This window comes from Hippoglossus hippoglossus, chromosome 21, assembly GCF_009819705.1.
Source record: "Hippoglossus hippoglossus isolate fHipHip1 chromosome 21, fHipHip1.pri, whole genome shotgun sequence".
NCBI lineage: Eukaryota > Metazoa > Chordata > Actinopteri > Pleuronectiformes > Pleuronectidae > Hippoglossus > Hippoglossus hippoglossus.
Window position 1 is genome coordinate 2,902,531 of NC_047171.1, and position 20,385 is coordinate 2,922,915.

A 20,385-nucleotide genomic window follows, 5' to 3' on the forward strand; every position below is an offset into this window, starting at 1 on the left:
TTTTAGACTCAAGTAAGTCTAAGTAATACAAATATTTTTAATCAAAGCAATGTCCGTTTGTTATTGAAACATTCGCTTGTTTAAAGCTTAAAATTCCAGTTGAGTCATTGCACAGGACGTGTGGTGTTCTCAAAGAATTTAATTGTATAATTGTATAATAATGTATTTGTCATCGTTTCTCCTTTCTCAGAACGAGGAGCCGGTATTTTCCAGAGACTGCTCAACCTTCTTCATCACTCTGCCTTTGAAACATGGCGACCGAGGGACGTTCAACCACATCACCATGATCTCCAACCACGTAAAACCATGACTTACTTTTGATGAAATAACTACATTGACCTATCTGTCTCTTCTACAGTAAGACACTCCCACTTATTCATAATGCTTATGATGTAATCTGGAAGTCTCCTCATCTTGAATTGTATTTCCTGTAACACCAGAGAATTAAGTGAAGGAGAGTGTTGTTCTCTCCCTGTAAAAAAAAGTGTAAGATTATAGTTTTAAATTCGAGGAGTGTGCCAGGTAAAAAAAAAATAAAAGACCCAACCGCAGTGTGGCCCTTGACGAGCATGTAGGTCACGTGAGGTCATGTTGACACGACTTCTCTGCTCTGTCGTTTCTTCAGTCTGAGGATCAAGAGGTCAACCTCCGACACCTCACCTCAGGAAGCTGGGAGGTCTCCCACATCCTGGCCTACGACGAGACCACCAACTCAGTGTGAGCGACTGACTGTGTATATATGTAGAGTATATACACAAACTATAAGAACTAACTGGTTAACTTTATGTTTTCCAGTTATTTCCTAAGCACAGAGGAAGGATCAGCACAGCGGCAGTTGTACAGGTACCATCAATTCAATACAGAAGCAAAGAAAGCACCATTAACATTAGTCATTAAAAGATATTGTAGGAAATACACTTACCCACCTTCTCACTCTCAGACTTGACAGTGTATATATATATATATATATATATATATATATATATATATATATAAAGCTCCCAACATACATCCATAAAATGTTTGTATCTGAAGTAGAGAGCATTTTTTTAAACCAGTTTTAGCCAAATGACATCATATAATAGGTTTTTAAACATCTAACTGACTTGATTTGCTGTAGAAACAACTTGTCTGTATCTCAGATGATGTAAAACCTGTGAAATCCACTCCTGCTGCCTTCTGACATCTTTCCTGCTCCCCCCCCCCCAACAGGGTCTCCACTGTGGATCCGCTCCGTAAAGAATGCCTCACCTGCTCCCTCTTCAAATCAAAGTGCAGCTTCTACGACGCCGCTCTCAGCCCTGACCACCGCCATGTCCTCCTCAACTGCAGAGGTAACGCCCCCCCCCCCATGAGCGACACAGCAGGTTCCCTGAGAGGATGTAACGTGTTCGAGGTAACACCAAACGTTAGAGAGCTGCACAGGCTCGGTTGTGTCACATTTCTGACTCTTTAATCTAAGGTCAGACACCATTTTGGCTCTAAAATGAATCATGTGATCATCATTGCAGCAATAATCTTCTGTTTTTAATCTTTAATCTAATCTTTTTTATGTAAAGACAAGAACGGTCAAACAGAACTGAGATGTTACACAGAAACATAAATGCACAGTGTCACATCAGAGTATATGCAACATTAAAAACCTGCTGACTTTATATCTCATAAACTAGACGACTGCCATTAGTTTTAAAACACTTTTCGAATCAGACAAATCAAATATCCAATAAAGTATTTATCTAAACTACTTCTCCACAGGTCCTGGATTACCTCAATCATCTCTCCACAAACTCAATGATATGAACAGTAAGTGCACTGGCACACTTGACCCAGTTTACTATGTAGATTTACTCACTTACACTCTGTTGCATCAAGCATGATTTTTAAAAATTCTGTTTGGGTATAAGATGGATTTTTCTTTTTTTGGTTTGAGGGCCTGAATCGATCGACTGATATTTAGAGATGAAGTCAGTAAAATGTGATGATTAAGAAAACATTCATTGAGGGAGATTAACATTGGACACATGTATTAAAGATGAAGGTATTTCTTACTTCAGTGAGTTAAACCATCATATAGATAGTTATTAATCATCTCTTATCATATCACAACATGTTTGACCTTTAAAGGATGATTTGTTACAGTTTCCTGACACATGTGATAATGTCTGTTTATATAACTTTATCATTTTTTACTATGTCCTTTAACAGAGTACAAGATTTTTGAAAAGAACACAGTATTGAAACATGCGCTGGCAAACAGGACGTTACCCAAGTGGGAGAGAAGAACCGTGCAAATCAACGACTTTGGTAAGAGACTACAACCGTGATGAACTACAGAACGTTGCATTGTGGTTCGTGATCATTCTTGTTGGTCTCTAGCTTGTCTGGAACAGAGGTTCACAACGTTTTTAGCTGTATTTATTTATTACCAATATCTCTTCTGTCTTTAGGATGAATATACCGTAGCTGGGAAATCAGGTTTCTCTAATCCCCTCTGTAGATTAACTGGTTTTCTCATTTATATAACTTTTTTAAAACAATCCAAACTGTAAACTGTATAAATTAAGTAGTTCCCAGCATAAACACGACTGAGTGAGCAGGTGATTATGAAGCAGACCTTGAATACGTATAGTTTTAATGAGAGTGGATGGATCAACATACGGTTTCTCTTTGACAGTGGGAACATGTTTAAGGCTCAGAAACACAGTCTGATGGAATCACTGCCATCAGACGCTAGCTGTAAACGCACCAGCAGGCGGATCGTTCACATGAACCACTGTGTTTATTTCGGGTGTTTTCATGGAGCCTGTCAATTGTGAATCCTTCAGAGGTCAGAGCGCACACTGAGCCGTGGTCAGAGGCAACTGGACTTGGCAGAGCAGCCTCACAGGCGTCTTGACACTTGTTTAAAAGTCCTCATCTTGAATCTTAAACTCCTTTATTAACTGATACTCACTTATCCTGCGCTGACAGTTCTGCGCTGACATCGTTGCCCCGCATGTCTCACACCACTTAACACCTAAGATCCCGAGACTCTTTATTTCAACTGCATATCACTGTGAAATAAATGCCAGGCAGGAAGCGTCTTGGTTCACTGTTGGAGAATGTGAAAGGGAAACGCATTCAAACTACCGACTCTGCAGCTCCAGTGCCTGGAACTCTTGAATCACGACCTGACCTGAGCTTTAATGTACAAACAAGGTTGGATGATACTCAACATCAGCATCAACCTGCACTGTGGACTGAATGTTGAGCTGTGAGACAGAATCATGAATCATATAAACGACACCATGAGTCTCTTGTTTGTCCTCAGCTCTTCGTCTGGAGTTGATTGTCCCTGTAGATCTGGATCTAACGAAGGAGTACCCACTTGTCTTGGTTCTGTAAGTAGCTTCAGATACTTTTCTCATTTGTAGAAGCACTTTTCAATCACATTTACTAAGTTACATGTTCCATTTAGGTCAAAGCGATATTATTGATCCTGTACCCTTTCCCAGGGACAGCGCCCCCGGTGGTCAGGCGGTGAGCGAGCGCTTCTCTCTCGGCTGGGAGTCGGTGCTGGTCAGCTCAGACAAAGTGATCGTGGCTCGTCTGGACGGCCGAGGCAGCGGCTCCCAGGGTCAGAGGGTTCTCCACGAGGTTCACATGGGTCTGGGATCTGTGGACGTCCAGGACCAGATCACAGTTCTGGAGTAAGTGATTTCTATCTGAATATGATCCAGTGGATTCTGGACCAGGTTAACAAACTGATTTACACTTAGTATATGTTTATTTCCTTCTTTTATTGCCATTATCAATAAGTAAAACCAAATAAGAAACCATGATAACCATTTTGTCAAAGAAATATAGATTTGAGATCACGTTGTTCATATACAGTTTATTGTGTTGCTGGAGGTTTGTTTTTGTACTCATATCCATTATTATTGCTTTATTCACTGTTATTCATGATCACAATTTATTTAAGCTGATAGGAAAGATTTGACCAACTAAATAGTAAATAATTAATTTTGAAGTGATTATTTTCCGATTTGCAGACCTCAGGATCCCACACGTGTTATTTTAATGTGACTCCTTTTTCTAAAGCTAGAACTATAAAAGATTAATAATTTGACATTTGACATTACGTTTTTGGGAGCTGCTTGTTTTCCATCTCAGCAATGATTCACACTAAAACGTGTTGTGTTGTGTGCTGATGTGTTGCTTCACATACGAGTAACAAAATACTAAAACACAGGACAAGGACAGGTTATATTCATTTCTTTCTTTTCAACAGCATCCCCCCCCCCCCCCCCCCCCCCCCCCCCCCCCCCCCCCCCCCCTTTGGTGAAACCCTTAGTTTGTATTTAATTATTCCAGCCTTCATGATAAATAATGAATAATACCATTAACAACTGGTATATGTTCCTCACCTATAACCCTTGTGATGTCTCCATTAATTTTAGTTCTATAACAGAAAAGCTTTGTGTTTTCTGTATATTTTGCAGGCACCTGATCAGGCTGCCTTATATTGATGGAAACAGAGTTGGAGTTTATGGAAAGGTAATGCACAGCCCCCCCCCCCCCCTGCAGCTAATAAATAAAGACATGAAGTTGAACTTGTTTCTCAAGGGGCAGTGATGTTCTTTCTTCTCCAGGCGTACGGAGGCTTCCTGTCCTCGCTCCTGCTGATGTCCCACAGCTCCATGTTCCAGTGCGGCATCGCTGTGGCTCCTATAACCAACTGGAGACTCTCTGGTAAGAGCCACACACACCAGTGTAATACCACACAGACCAGTGTAATACCACACAGACCAGTGTAATACCACACAGACCAGTGTAATACCACACAGACCAGTGTAATACCACACAGACCAGCAGCATTACAGTGATCGGCCATACATTAGATATATGTCTGATTTAAGATGCTTCACTTAAACAAAACTCGAGAAGGCAAATAAACAGCGGAGCACCGTGAATCATCAACAGTGTGAAGCAAAGACTGAAAAACATTGGAAATGTTCAGATGAATAAACAGTGTGTGATAAAACAGAGATGCTGACCTTTACTCACAACCTCTCCCCGTTGGCTGATGTGTTTTTCATCCCAACAAAGGATCGGCCTTCACTGAGAAATACTTTGGCTCTTCGCTGACAGAGGATCACAGACACCAGGTACGAGGGAGTTTCAAGGTTTTCTAGAGTAAACAGCTGTAAACAGGTTCGTGCTCCTGACCTCTCAGCGCACTGCAGGAATTCAAAGCAGACTCATGTATGACAGTTTATTATGGGTCATTATTAGTTTAATATCAGTCTTACTTTGCAACACAGCAATCTGAATACATTATTACCGCTGTTTAACAGCAAAATAACAGTTTGTAACGTATGTGATTCAGGAGATGTGTCTAAACCTGACAACATAACCAGCAGCAGGGACGTGCACAGACATTTTGGGGGGGAAGGGGCTCCAGTGAGAAAAAGGGGCACTTCTCATAATTATTGCTTTAAAAAATGTGTTCAGAACAAAAGTTAAATATAGTAGAACATCTCTGACTTACTTAATAATCTATTTTAATGCCCTCACATGACTGGTGACACCGAGTTAGTTTCAGTGTAACTACAATTCCCTCATTTCACATTTGTGGGGACAGACAAAAGTCTAATCTAATCTCTCGACCTGATATTTTGATTTTTTATTCAATCAGTATATTTGTTTGACAGGTGATCTGCGCACAAACAGGAATATAATGTTCATGTATTTAATGTGTGCACGTTCCAGTTTAGCTTCTTAAACCCGGTCGCCTTCGGGATCTAAATCCATTTCACATACATTTGGGTCATTCTCTCACTTTTTATTCACAGCAGACTTTTTGATTTGGCTTTACAGGAAAAAGAGTAATTACTAACATAACAATGGCTGCGTTCCATTAAGGTATATGCCAGCTTCAGGGCCCAAGTTGTGCACTTGCCCGCTCATGGGCATTGGCTTGGTGAGACAGTCAAATGGAAGCGAGCCACTGGTGATTAATTACATCCCAGGCCTTTCCCTGTAACGAGTCAAGATGTCTGCTGTGAAAATGTCCATTGCAACAACAAAAGCTTCTAATTATAGCAGCAGATTGCAAAGATTCGCACCTTTGACCACAGCCTCTTCTCCATAGCAACGGTGAGTGGGGCTCACGGGTGTTCTGTATGTGACTTCTTAGAAACTATGGTGAAATTTAAATCTATATAAAAGCCTGAGTTCCTGACGATTCCATCTAAAGACCACACACACACACACAGAGGCTTCTTTTCACACCCACTCCAAACACCAACAATTCACTTTGCGCCGCCTCATTTAACATTCACAGCTGTTTGCGTCGCTCCTCCACCTGATTGATGTGTGTGCTGCACTTTCCACAAAACACCGTAGAAACTGTTAAAGCTTCGTTTAAAGGTACAGGAAATAGGATCCGGTGCAATAAGTCCAAATAGAATAGAGATAGAGCCCATTACGGTGTTTTACTTCTCTTTTAACACTGATTTCACTGTGTGTAGATGTTAAAACTGATCTTGAATTTCCTGTGTCTAACTTCAGTCTTTATTAATTTCCCTAAACTCCTAAAGTGTGGTAGAGATAAACAATATTACTCAGCTTCATGTTGAAAGGAGGGTAATATTACTGCTTATTCTCCCGAACAGATTTCCTCTCTGCTCAACAACGTCACAGTCCTGAGTCCACTGAGCTTCCTTATCATCCACGGCACAGCAGATGGTGAGTATACAGGTGTGACGCAGATGTGTAGATGTATACTGGGGCTCGTTGGCAGGGGTAACCATTAACCACGCCAGCTTCTGATCCTGAGTCAGGTCTGAAGTTAACCTGTGGAAACTCCCTTGTGAGACGGATGAAGGCAGAGGAGACAGGAGCATCAGAAACAACAGATTACAAACTGTGACGGTTTAACGATGAATCCATTGTAATCGTCTTCCCTCTTTCAGCCACGGTTCACTTCCAACATTCTGCTGAGTTGGTCAAACTACTGGCTGCATCCAATGTGAACTACACCCTCCAGGTGAGTGCCGACATTTCTAATGTCTGAGTTCGTATCATTTTTCCTTAGATTAAGTCTATTTTGAAAAGAACTACCAACAAGTATTTGGAACTGAAATTTGCACCATAGAGCTTATAAAGTGTCCCCATGAAAACACACAATGCAGTTTATTTGACTCAAACCTACATTCGCTGTCCAAACAATATAAAGTTTCACGAGCACATTGAATCTGGGACTGAGAATAGTCCCTAACAAGTGCGTGTTTTCCTTCTGTCGGAGTCACATCAGCCACAAGCCACAGTGACTGTGTTAACACATTAACGACCTTTCAATGAAAAAGAGCACACAGCACTGTCAGAGAATTAGTTTTGACTCTTTTACAGCATTCGTTGACAATAAGAAAGACAAACATCACCAGCTTTACTCTTCTAACTGGATTTTCCTCGTGTACTTGTGACTCTCAGGCATCTAAATGAACCACATTCTGAATAAAACACATTCTACATGAAGAACAACATAAAAAAGTCAATTAAATCCCACTTTGTTTTTGATTCTCTGCTGCCCCAGATCTTCCCCGACGAAGGACACGACCTTGCGTCCGTCAGCAGCCGACACTACATGCTGAGCTCGGTGCTCACCTTCTTCAGGCGCTGCCTCGAGGAGGAAGAGGTTCCTGTCCCGCAGACATCCAAAGAAGACGACTAGCCCCTGGAACCTCCTGCGGAGCAGAGCGACTGCTGTGATGAGCCGACAACGAGAGGCTGAAGGGCTGCTCCCCTGTAGAAGTGCTCCCAGAAATAAGTAGCATTATATTCACTTGCATGGTGACTCCAGGGTTATGACGGCCATTTGAAAGGATTGTAGTATTGCTGTAATCTAATGCTTCAGATTATAATGATTATATGTAACATGTACTGAGTACAGACGTCAGGGTATCAAAGAAACTTGTATTTTTACATTTAAGAGTATAATTTTCGCTGACTACTTCAATCTACTGTGAGTATTTCTATGTAGCCTACTGAGGGGAACAAGTTCACTTAATACCAACATTTTGAGATCATATCAACAAATGGTTTTCTGCAGGTGCCTTTACCTCATCACAGTCGTTATGTTCACAATGTTCACTCACATCATGTCTTTAATATCATCAGCTCTGAGGGTCACCGGAGAAAACACATCTTCAGCTTCACTTTCCTGCTTAGATAAGAATGAAATACTATTTATATATGGTTTTAATCACATTCAGGTTTAAAGAACTATTCTGTGAAACTTTAGCTATTAGGATTTGTGTCTCAAGGAAGGACGGGGGGGGGGGGGGGGGGGGGTTTCACATCACCTGCGCTGGAGCGTGTGTGTGTGTGTGTGTGTGTGTGCGTGTGTGTATGTGTGTGTATGTTTTCTTTAACCTCACTGCAGTATTAATAACAGCCACAATTGCCTATTTTTACCCGTAAGTTTGATGTAACAATCTCACATTAGTCCCTTCAGGAGTTTTATTTTTTTTCACAATAAAAGCAGTTTTTTTGTTATCAGCTCAGTGTAACTTAACTTATGTCAATCATCTTTTTTTCAGTCTGAAAGTTACATATCCAGAAGTCCTGTCTAGGAACTAATATGATATAAAACCAGATTGTTGTTATGTCATATAAATCTAATACAGTTACAGATATTCTCTTTATAGACTTTATTTAGTCACATTTTAACAAACTGGCACAATTAAATAATGCTTGAATAAACTATTAGCATTTCATGTTGCACCCATGGATGTGCAAAGAACTATGACTGGATTATTTTGATACTGAAGAAAACCTCAAACTCTTTTTTGCAACTTCTGGGTCTTTATCCTGAACATGAACATCAGAGACAGTGAAATCCTCCGGAGCTTCACCCACTATGACTGATTCCAGTATTTGTTTCATGTCTCTGTGTTTAAAGGTTTGACTGAGTTACAATCCCAAGAAACAATGAAGGAATCCATGTTTTGTCACAAACACAGTATTTAACCCTCTGTCCTCCTGCTGCTTCCCTTTAGTATGAACTTGTTGTTTAAAATGGTAGCTGTAGAACTGTTACATGACTCCTGCTCTTTTCTATACTTTATGTTCAGTCAAGATTAATTTTTTGCAATAACATTTATTCTTTTGAGTGTTTTGGACCGGCTGAATTCCACAATATGTTAATATGTAGTGTTTAAAATGGAGTTATGAAATGGAGAAATGTGTAATAATACTTTTCTCTGCTGTACAGAGGTTCATAACCAGTCTCCTGTTATAATGCTTATCATCATATCCTCCATATGATCACAGCTCATTCTCTGACCATGATCCTCTGCTGCTCACACTTCTGCATGACATCTACATACCTGGGAAAAGATGAAATAAACGGTTTTAATAACGGCCTCTTGTGTGTTTGTTGCATTGTTTGCTGATGCACTAAACAAAGCAACACAACTAAGGATTCACCTGGAACCGCATCTGATGCCGGTCTTGATTTTAAAAGTGCTGAAGCAGCACCAGTGACACACGGGACCTCGAGGCAGCAGCAGCAGGGACACACGTTATCCAGCAGCTGCTTTCACATCGGAGCTGTACGGTGACATCATGAGGTAATTGTTCAAAATATATAAAAAAAGAGCGAAATGAGACGATATCAGTGTCATAAATACAGATCTGCTGTGAAGTCAGGACTCGCCTGTAGCTTAAAGATTTGAGGGAGTTGTGCTGAATGTCGAACTAAACATTCAGCTATAATCTATTTAACCAAAAAAGAGGTAAAATGAAATCAAACCTGGCAGCCTGACTGAAAACAAGTTAGTGTCCTTTTCTAATACTAAACTCCCTCCAGCATCATAAACCAGTACATCAGTACAACGTTATCTTTACCACCTCAACCACTTACATTTAACAGCCATGACTGAATTATGACCTTTTGGAGGTCACAGTAACTTGTGAACTTTGATCATCCTCGAATCAGCTCATCCTGAAGTCGATTTGAACATTTTAAGAAATTCCATTCAAGGCGTGACTGAAATATCTAATTGTAAGAATGGGACCGATCATTAAGCCTGCAGCTGTACGGCTGTCAGAGATATTACACTGACGCCTGTGGCCCCAGAACCACAGGGCCTCTGGTTCTGCTGCGGCCCTGATGAAGCTCCGGGGGCCACGTCCTCCTCCTGTATTTGTCCTTGTCACAGTCACATCTCTGATTCCACCTCATCTGCTTTCATATACACAGGTACGTGTTAGCTTCACTATCACGAGGGAGGAAACCTTGTGGCAGACGGATTGTTTTGTTGCCTTTAGCGATTCATTTAAGTGATTCTGAGTACAACTGTCATTACTTAGAATACATTCACATTCAGTAAAACATCACACACCCAAGAAATAACATTCGGGCTTCAGGTTGATTTAGTCTTTATGTTTATGGGATTAAAAATAGAAAAAGTGACTGCTTCTATATGTGTTTGATATTTAGTTAGAACAGAAAATAAATATTCCCTATGTTCTGCACCACAAAGTGAGTTTTACCACTTGATCAAGAGCAACATTAGTCTGTGTGATCTCATCCGGTTTGGTTCATCAGCTTCACGTCAGTTCAGGGCACGGTGAAGGGAAAGCTGCATTTTGACCAGCATCAGCACATTTAGTGAAGTTGATCAACGTGCATTTACATTTCAGAAGTAACTAGTGAAATAAATCAGGGGAAATTATTATAATATATAAAAAAAATCTGGGAGCAGAAGTTTGGCACGAAGCCACGAGAAGGAGTCAAACTGCAGCAACAATTTATCTGAGAGAGGACCAACAGTTTGAAACAGGAGCAGATCAGAGAGGACGTGGAAGGAGAAATCACAAAATCTGAATCTGAAATAAATAAAATACACTAATGGTTCCTGAGATGGTTTTAGTTTCAACTCAGATATTTTGTTCCCTCAAAACACTGGAATTCAAATACATCCGAGTTTGGATCAGAGGTTCATCTGGAAAACACCGTCACTACTTGTGGTTCCTCACGTCCTGCAGATTAAAGAGCTGCTGTCCTTCAGCAGACTTAACATCTGCTTGGCCATTCAGGCCAGTGAGTGCAGCCTCTGATTAATGCACACAGACACACAATGTTAAGGCAGCGATCGCTCTCAACGAGCAGACCATGCCTGCTACATCATTAATGTAGGGGTCCGGGGGCCATGACAGACCGCCTGCTCTCCTTAATGTGACTCCTGCGATGAACACAACAACAACAAATGAAAGATTAAATTGCAGCGTTAGGACGATTGAATTATTCATCTTCTCAAACGATCGATCCTGTGAAACAAACGTGGCTGATTTGATTGTTTCTGTTGTAACGTGCGCCCCACACATCAGCATGCCTCGTTGTTTTTTCATCGTTTCTTTTTATTCATAATCATCACTGTAGGACAATCACAATAATCCCAAAACCTCACCCCTGCCCCTTTTTCCCCTTTTAAAACAGCAAAAAGAACAAGACCAAGCTTTACAAAATCCAAATCCTAAAAAGCAAATCAACAGCCGAAAGGAAAAACAGAAAGAAAAACATACAAGACATCCAGGTCAAATCAATCCATCCCCGTAGACTAAACTTCCTATGAGATCTGACGTCTCAAAAATATATTTATGTACACACTCTGCTGTATTGTACTATACAAAATGTGGCAACACTTGACACATTCCCTGTAGACATGCAAACACCTTACTGACCCTGGAAAGTTCTCCATCTCAGTACAGCCGTTGTCATGTATTCCCACTTTACCCTTGAAATAAAAGAATCCAAAACTCCAGAAAATGTCTCTTGACGTTAGCAAAGCTCTTAAATCTGGTGTTGAAGAGATTCCATCGCTTGACGTCACAGTATTAAGATGGAGAACTTTAGCAGTGGGGCCTGAAACTGAAAATACTGTAAATCCGATAATCCTTTATCTTCGTATAGAATCCCTAACTTATCCATGACCGTACAGCCGACGTAGTTCAGATACTAAACTGCAGTGCTGTGTCTCGAGGACCTGAGTTGACAAAGGTTTTATGTGACACTGCTAATGGACGACCAGCAAGAACATTACAGCATGTTGAACCTCATAAGGCATCGTACATGTCTACACACGCCCCTGTACAATAAGATGAGACCTACAAAGACTGTTTCTGTTGAGGGTGGGGTGGGTGGGGGGGCGATGGCGGCAGGAAATTGCACTTATTCAGGATCGACTCGATTGTGGTGAACTTGTGTGACGCAACGTTTCTTGGAGATGACGGGGGGGCATTTGTCCTTGTGCAACGACACAACAACCAAAGGAGGGGGTGAGAATCCGAAGTGCAGATCCGTGTTCTTTTCTTCCCAAGTGTTACCACAAAGCAGACTAACAGGGCAAAATGAGTGAAGGAGGGAAGGTGGGGGGGGGGGGGGGGGGGGGGGTAAAAAGAACCATGCACTTGCTTAAGTGTGGATGACTTCAGCCCGGAGAGCCTGCGCAAGATGGAGGCAGTCGTCCATGTGCTTCGCCGAGGAAATGGAGCGTCCCAAAAGTGAAATGATTTAATGCTGGAGGGCGGTTCCCGTCTCAAGTCCCGGGCAATACAAGTGTCACTGTGGTGTCGTCCAGTTGTCTTTTCAACACATTTACACACAGTCGAACGCGCACACATGCACACGCACACGCACACACGCACTCACACACACACACGCACACACACACACTTGAGAGCAACAGAAGCTCTAACCCAGTGTCCATGTCCAGCTAAACACTTGGTCCAAATGTGAAAAGCCTTGACGGACTTTAGTAAAATTCTTTCAAGCTCTGCCAAAAGGTCGAGGTCCCTTGTGGCCTCCGGCCTCCGGCCTACTCCTCCTCCTCGTCTTCCTCGTCGGGCAGCGGTAGTAGCTCCTCCTTCAGACACTCCCTGTAGAAGCTGGTCAGTGTGGCGTAGAGGTGCTGGCGGCTCTGCTGGGACAGGAAGTGACCCTCGTCTGGGTAGATCTGGTGGAGTCGATTAGAAGACAGAGATTTGTACCAGCTGGACAGGAAGGTCTCTTAAAGAACGCTAATATTTCAAGATGCCGACTTCTACAAAGAAGGGATTCTCCACAACCGCTGTTTTTTTAAATAACTCCTTGTATCTGAGGCCATTCACCCGTCAATCACTCCTCATCGAGCAGCTGATATCCACAGCCTGTGGTCACGCTTGTCGCTCGCTGCTTTGTTCACTACACATGCAGCAGTTTATTATCCTGTCTGTCTCTAGAGACATTTCTAAATGGATTGCAAGTGAAAATGTCATCCAAGAAAAAATACATCAAGATCAAAAACGACCTATTACAATACAAACTTCAAATAAAGTAAAAATGTATTTTATGTTTTTTATTATATGCCAATGTTGATTTTTTTTATGGATTAAAGAGGTGGTGGGTTCAGGGCCACGGCTCCACCAGTTAAATGACTTCTGCAGTGTTTGCATTTATTGATTGCGCAGCTCTGATAAAGGGTTTGAGCTCATCCAATACATTTTTTATACTTCTAAAAACATTATTTACACTTTATTCTTCAGTGGCGTCATACGAAAAGGTACATATACATCATTGTCACTTCTAATGCAGCCTGAGTTGCTGTGTCTGCGAAAAACTCACCTGCATCGAGTAGTTCGCTCCGACTTTCACCAGGTTTTTGACGAGCTCGGCAGTGTGCTGGAAGTGGATGTTGGCTGCAGATAAAGAAACAAAAGATGTCAGCAGAATTCCGCCCGAGTCCTCGGCAGGAACAGGAGAAAGACAATCGGGATATGGAGATACCTCTCAACTAATTGGACACGCATGGCTCAGCAGCAAATGTGTGTTTTTTTTTTTCCTTCTAGAAACCCCAGCATCAATTTATATAACCCACTTTTCCTTTTATCTTTTGATTGAAAATCATATGCCCCATTACCTCCAGGGGCTGCGTGCTTCTTTGTGCTCAGCGGTGATGCACCACAGATACAGTGTTTTAATTCTGTCACAATTTGGTGTCTCTTACCATCTGCTGTGCCGTGCACCAGCATCAGCGTCTGGTCCCTCAGGGCCTGAATGTTCTGGAGCACGCTGGAAAACTGCGAGGAAATCAGACAGAGTGGGAGATTGATAGATAGAACAGGCGTTGAGGAAAGTTATACAGGGATCGAGGGTGTCATCTAATGAGCAGCAGAGACACACATTAAAACCTGGTCACACAAACACACACACACACACACACACACACACACACACACACACACACACACACACACGCACACACAGTCAATTAATCAATCTGAGAGTTATGACCGACTTTCTGTGCTTTCACATTTTCTACAAATGGTGAAGAAAGGGTGTAAAATGCAGTTTGCAGATGACAAAGGCAAAGCAGTGGTTCAATGAAAACAGAGAATTTAGGGCAGAATTTCTCGTTTGGTTTTGTTAACAATGCAAATTGCAAAAAAAACCAGATTTGTTCCTCCTCGCTGCCTCTTTCCTGTCACCGTGCAAAACAGCTCAGAGAGCTGCACAGCTCGTCTGTGCGGGAGGCCTGAGAGAGCCCTGAGAGAAACACCTGCATGTGATCTGACACACCAGTGCACACAGTTACCGGAGAGAGATGAGTGACAAAATCCTACAGAGCAGGAGAATAGACACACAAGAAAAGGCAAAGCACGGGCGCCTCTGACTTTGATAGCAGCAACATTCAGCAGCGGCGGGAGCTTAACTGTAGGTGTGTCAGTGATGTTACGCTTTCAGAGATCAACGACAAACAAGCGCGGGGGGGGGGGGGCAGTGAACACGCACCTGGTATCTGCTGTCGTCCCGTAATGGCGTGCCGAGGTATCTCTCAGAGAACGCCGATGCTGTGCAAATGAGAAGTCAGACATTTTCAACGGTGTGACCAGGGCGGACGGTGCTTCAGCTGCAGCTAAGTACCTAAAGAGCGGGGGTCCTCGTCACCGTGAGCCCGGAGGAGATGTTTTCAGTGCGGTAGGAAATAACAGGTGTAGGTGAGAGAGTCCTCTGTGTCATCTTGAGATGTAAAGGATGTTCTCTGCTGTGGTCTGTAGACATGGCTTTGTATCACTAAGAGCCTGATTCGCCTCAGAGTCAACACGGTCGGTCGGAGCTGAACCGATTCTTTACAGGAAAACATCTTTACTCTGCCTCCACACAAGCTCTGTACATGTTGTTACACCTCATGTTTCACTTCTTCTTGACATGACAGACGCAAATTATGGAAAGAAGACATCAGATCAACACGGTGCCGGGTTCATGGGGGGGGGGGGGCTCTGTACTCACCGTATAGTTTCCAGTCCGTCACCGGCGACATTGCACATGAGCATTTGAAGAGGCTGTCAGTCGACTTGAGCATCATTAATGTGATGTAGGCTCCATAACCCTGAGCAAACAAACACACACATTAACTGCTATTTCCATTAAATTAGTATTAAATCACTGGAGTCTTCTGATAATTACAAAACAACCACTTTTTTAATCATGTCTTCTTTAATTTTGCATCTAATAATAGAAGAACTCGGTTTCACCTTTCCAAACACTGCTATCCGTGTCCGATCAATATATGGTAATGTCATCATGTATCTGAAAAGACACAAAAAACAAAACATACGTGAGGTTCTTTTAAAAACACTTTCATACGATTTGAAACTCACCTGATTACCAGATTACTCCAGCAGCCATTTTTTAAACTTCTAATTTCCTTCATTTATCGAGTTCATGATAATATATTTATACATTCATTTGTTATTCTTCTGTTTTCTTGTGTATATTTGCAGAGAACAAATCACTAATCATTCAGCAGCCTGATTACTATCAATACGCATTAATCAGGAGGTTGTTGAGGGAACATTCTTGATTATAGTCAAATACAAATGACTTATTAATAGCCACTAGATGTGTGATGTAATCAAACAAGCAGCTAATGGACCTGGAGGTGGGATACGTTTCTCAACAAATCATGTGGATCCCTCTCTTACATGTCAGTCATTTCTATTCTTTACATGAATATGATTAAAAGTGAATGATTTCCTTTAATCGGACACATTAATCAACATATGAGATACATTTACAAGTGTGTTAACGTACTCTACTGCTGCGATCTGGTCCTGGACGTCCACAGTCCCCAGTCGGTGGTGAACCTCGTGGAGAATCCTCTGACCCTGGAAGCCGCTGCCTCGGCCGTCCAGACGAGCCACGATGATGTTTTCCGAGCTGACCAGCACAGAGTCCCAGCTGAGGGAGAAGCGGTCACTCACCGCCTGACCACCGGGGGCGCTGTCACTGAGCAGAACACAAGACATACCATGTAAGTACGGACAGAACAATATGATTTATAGTATCTGTGAAACCTCCTGCAGGATCTGCTGTGTCATCAGAGGTGGTACATACACCAGCAGCAGGAGGCCATAGTGACGGGAATCTGAGAAGTCTGGTGGGTAGGTCATCTTCAAAGGTAAATCTGTAAAAAACATTAAAGAAAAGCTGATGAACGATTTGTCAGTGACTCACAGTGAGAGGAGAGGAAACAAGACTCTATTCTCACCAAAATGTTCCATTGGAACAGTTCTGAAGTCAGTCATCTGGATCCTTTTGTACTTCAAGGCTGCCTTCAGCAACGAGTTGTTCTCAAGAATGTAGTAATCTGTAAAAAAAATTTAAATTGCAGCTAGTAATCTATTTCTTAAGTGTCTCTGCACGAGAATGTGCCGCAGCAATATGAGGATTTATCTTTGGAGCCGAGGAAATAATAAGATGAGGAGGAAGGTAAGACGGATACGATCTGAGAGCAGTTTCTGACGTGCTCTCATCTTGTGGTAAATGTTCAGGGAGCGGGATGCAGAATTACAATCCTGGATTTCATCTCTGTGGGGATGAGCTGTTGCAAATAAAGGAGAAATCCCTAAATTATAGAACTGTTCATGGAAGTTTTCAGCCAAACGCAAAAAAAACTGCACGTTTTCACCTCAAAACGACTCTTTCAACTCCTCACTGACAAAAACACACTAAAAGCTATAGAGAGAATTTGTGAGAGCAAACAAAAATCATTTGCCGCTGACCTTCATTCAAACCACAATAACTTGTTCCCCGGCACTGCTCTAGAATTCAAACTACACAGTCTGTAGGTTCCATTTCTCTCAAACCAGTCATCCTTACTCAGGAGCGCCGGGATTTTCCCCCTCATGTAATAAACAATGACTCTCTGATTCGGCCATTTTTTTCCCATTCAAGCCATCTGAGAAGCAGCTAAATGAAATGGAATTCATCCAGCATTTCTAATGGAAAACCCAAAATCAATAGACGTCTCATTATGAAGCCGCCAGAGGCCTTGGGTCCCAGCTGTGGATGGAGGGTCTATCCAAATAACCCTCGGCAAATTGCTTGCTTTTCTGCAGCACAGCTGTTAACTTTTCTCTCTCTGTGTGTGTGTGTGTGTGTGTGTGTGTGTGTGTGTGTGTGTGTGTGTGTGTGTGTGTGTGTGTGTGTGTGTGTGTGTGTGTGTGTGTGTGTCCATATTTATTCTGGCGGGAAAAGTAAATTAAAACGACAAAGAACAGAAGGAGGAAATCTGGATCTGCAAGCCTGTCTGGTCGTCCTGACAGTGATCAAACACAGGAGACAACTTTTTGAAGCAGAGAAAACTAAACCAAATCAAAAGTACATTTAAACATTGAACAGGTATTTCCAGTTGTCCTTCAATAATTAAAACTCACCAATTAAAGAGAGTGACAGCCATATGGGCAGTGTCACAGATTCACGGAGAACATTTGTCCACAATCCCACAGAAAGCTGCAACACAACAGCTGGGACGCAGACTAATAATAGCCGTGGAAGTGGATAGCATTACGTGCAGTTGGCTAACTTTCATGTTTATGGGCCGTCAGCAAAGTCCAGGAGAAATGACTTTAGGAAGAACAAAGGTTGTGTGTTTTTCCTCTAAGTCAAACCCTGGATGTTGGCTAAAGGAACATTTCTGCACTTCAGGCACTTTGTCCAAGCTGCACACAGACAGTGAACAAGTGGAGAGAGCAGGGAGCGAGCGGCTGGGTTAGGAATCGAACTTCTGTATTCACTCGTAAGGAGAGGGGCTTCATCAATGCAGAGCAGACTGACCTGCAGTCTGGTTTCCCTCCTTACTCCTGTCAATACAACTGTAATTGAACTATAACATGTCGACTAATAGAGGGTGGATTTTGCTTTAACTTCTTCACATCGTCGCAGCAGAGAGAGAGAACATACGATCGCGTCATCCCGTTTAGGACGAGCTCTGCTCCCTCATCGTCTCTTTCTCCATCATCCTCAAAGAAAAACAAAAGCACCCGAGGCCCAGTGCTTCTCTCTCACTGAAGGAAAACACCTGGAAGCCGAGCCTGTGATTCACACGAGCTGTCACGGGACTGTAATAAGGTGGATTACCACGTAAACAGCCTTTTATAGCTAACACCTCCTGTAACCATGGCAACAACAGCCACCAGCCAGCTGTAGCCCTTAGAATTAAAAATGCAGCACAACCATTAAATATAAGAGAGAGAGAGAGAGAGAGACGCCGGCAGCTCCGACAACAGCAGCTTGTTCCAGAGACGCTGACGGAGTTCCAGCAAAAAAAAAACTTCAATCCTGACACTGTGTTCGAGCCTCGGACCAAAACCCACGTCTGACACGCGTGAAGGGTGAGAACCTAATTGGTCCCTGAGATGTTTAGGAGGCAGTCGACTGCTGCCGCCGCGTTTAGCTGAAATGTGATTCTGATCCATTAATCTGCTTCATGCACGGCATTCTGAGTTCCACCTCCGTGTTGGAAAAGTGCTTTACAATGGAACTGAAAGGCTGATGTGACTTCAGTCGCTTGCCGTGAACGGAGTGTGTGTAGCCAGTTACATGTGATTAGCTCGTATTGTATGAATAAATGAGCACATCTCCATTCTCCCAGCATGCTTTGCAGGGAGAATGGAGTTATTTATCTGGGGGTTGCATCATCTTGACCAGATGTTCGTCCTCCAGTGGGTTTAGTCTGGTTTGCTCGTTATAGAAAAGATCCCCCGAGCAGACAGTGATTAATATAATCAACACACACAAACACACACACAAACACACACACACGTCTTTCCCACAAGACGACACAACGTCCTTACTTGAATTGTTGAGGCTGTGTAAGATCACGGTCGGTGCTCCGGGGCCTGAAAGGATAAAGAAAATTAAAGATTACAAATAATTTAATCATGCTTCAGTCTCTCTGTAATCATGTGTATAGATAATGAAAGATACATGTATGATAGTCATCTTCCTGACCTTACAATCAATTAGGGCTTAAAGGTCATTTACACTGCCTCAGTCTTTTCAATGTGGAGAAACACTCACATTCATCCCACTCAACTTTCTTTGCACTAAAAATCAAGCTATTGTTTTATTTCCTGCTCTCTGAACTGGTTCCATTGTGTTCATGGACCCGCTTGAAAACCGCAAACCAATCAAAATCCTTTTTATGAGTGGAATTAAAAGGCGTGTGCAGCTCAACAGGTGTCAGGACACGCTTGCTGGGGTTTTGTGAACTTGGCCCTCAGAAGACAATACGCTCTCTCCATTATTTTTATTGCTTATGGGAGAGGGAGCACAATTATTGTGCAATAAATCACCTCAACAAAGCCCAAACGCGTCGGAGCATGAAGCGATCTCATCTGCTCCAAATAAATTGAAATCACAAACAGTGAGAAGAGGCAGCCTCTATTAAATGAGCTACCTAATAACGCTACCTAAAAGTAATTATACACATTAGAGTGGCTAATTGTTTTTCATTTTATGCCTCTCGTTTGGAACTGATGAGGGATACATGTTAAACTGAATAGATGGAGGGTGACAGACCACGAGGTGTAAACCCTGACATCTGCCACATGATCTCTACCAAATGATGGAATTCAGATTCTTTTATTGCACAAGAAATGGTGGAGGAAGCACGAATAGCTCATCTTTAATCTACAATGCAGTAATGTGAGATTGACATTCTTACAATTTCCCAAAAGTAGTTCTAAAGAAGTGATTACTCAAAGGAAAGTCAAACTAAAGGACTCTGGCTGTGTGCAGAGATGTGGAGAGTTAGCAGCTTGCTTTTGTCAGACAGGTTAATTCACGGAAAAAAGCCTTGATGAGAAATACTTCTTGCTCCTGCCATTAAATATGAAAGTATTTTTCAATGACTGAATGAATATAGAGGCATATTTGTCCAAATGTACTTCAGGTAATTTGGAGCAACTTGTGCAGGAGAACTTCAATAAAATAAAATCCTTGAAGAGTTCTGTGAAATCCTTCTTGCAGTTTTACCACATCTCCATCCACTTCATATTTAATGTTATAGAAGCAGA

General features: G+C 42.2%; 2 protein-coding genes across 3 annotated transcripts in view; one reads left to right on the forward strand and one right to left on the reverse strand.

Moving 5' to 3' along the window:
* The window catches only part of LOC117755251 (inactive dipeptidyl peptidase 10-like), a 63,285-nt gene extending 55,549 nt beyond the window's left edge, over positions 1–7,736 (forward strand). The window contains exons 13-26 of the mRNA XM_034574887.1: positions 191–298; positions 626–717; positions 796–843; positions 1,213–1,334; positions 1,756–1,803; positions 2,206–2,304; positions 3,311–3,380; positions 3,495–3,689; positions 4,482–4,536; positions 4,632–4,731; positions 5,089–5,147; positions 6,657–6,729; positions 6,957–7,030; positions 7,577–7,736. Coding sequence (XP_034430778.1) covers positions 191–298; positions 626–717; positions 796–843; positions 1,213–1,334; positions 1,756–1,803; positions 2,206–2,304; positions 3,311–3,380; positions 3,495–3,689; positions 4,482–4,536; positions 4,632–4,731; positions 5,089–5,147; positions 6,657–6,729; positions 6,957–7,030; positions 7,577–7,714 — 1,281 coding nt within the window. The 3' untranslated portion in view covers positions 7,715–7,736. The remainder of the gene's footprint in view (positions 1–190; positions 299–625; positions 718–795; positions 844–1,212; positions 1,335–1,755; positions 1,804–2,205; positions 2,305–3,310; positions 3,381–3,494; positions 3,690–4,481; positions 4,537–4,631; positions 4,732–5,088; positions 5,148–6,656; positions 6,730–6,956; positions 7,031–7,576) is intronic.
* Positions 7,737–12,863: 5,127 nt separating this feature from the next.
* The window catches only part of LOC117755037 (inactive dipeptidyl peptidase 10-like), a 144,349-nt gene continuing 136,827 nt past the window's right edge, over positions 12,864–20,385 (reverse strand). For both annotated transcript variants that reach the window (XM_034574502.1, XM_034574503.1), the window contains exons 17-26: positions 19,162–19,206; positions 16,575–16,673; positions 16,421–16,490; positions 16,118–16,312; positions 15,559–15,613; positions 15,314–15,413; positions 14,816–14,874; positions 14,031–14,103; positions 13,649–13,722; positions 12,864–13,001 (exon numbers count right to left, since the gene is read on the reverse strand). In XM_034574502.1, the coding sequence (XP_034430393.1) occupies positions 12,864–13,001; positions 13,649–13,722; positions 14,031–14,103; positions 14,816–14,874; positions 15,314–15,413; positions 15,559–15,613; positions 16,118–16,312; positions 16,421–16,490; positions 16,575–16,673; positions 19,162–19,206 (908 nt within the window). The remainder of the gene's footprint in view (positions 13,002–13,648; positions 13,723–14,030; positions 14,104–14,815; positions 14,875–15,313; positions 15,414–15,558; positions 15,614–16,117; positions 16,313–16,420; positions 16,491–16,574; positions 16,674–19,161; positions 19,207–20,385) is intronic.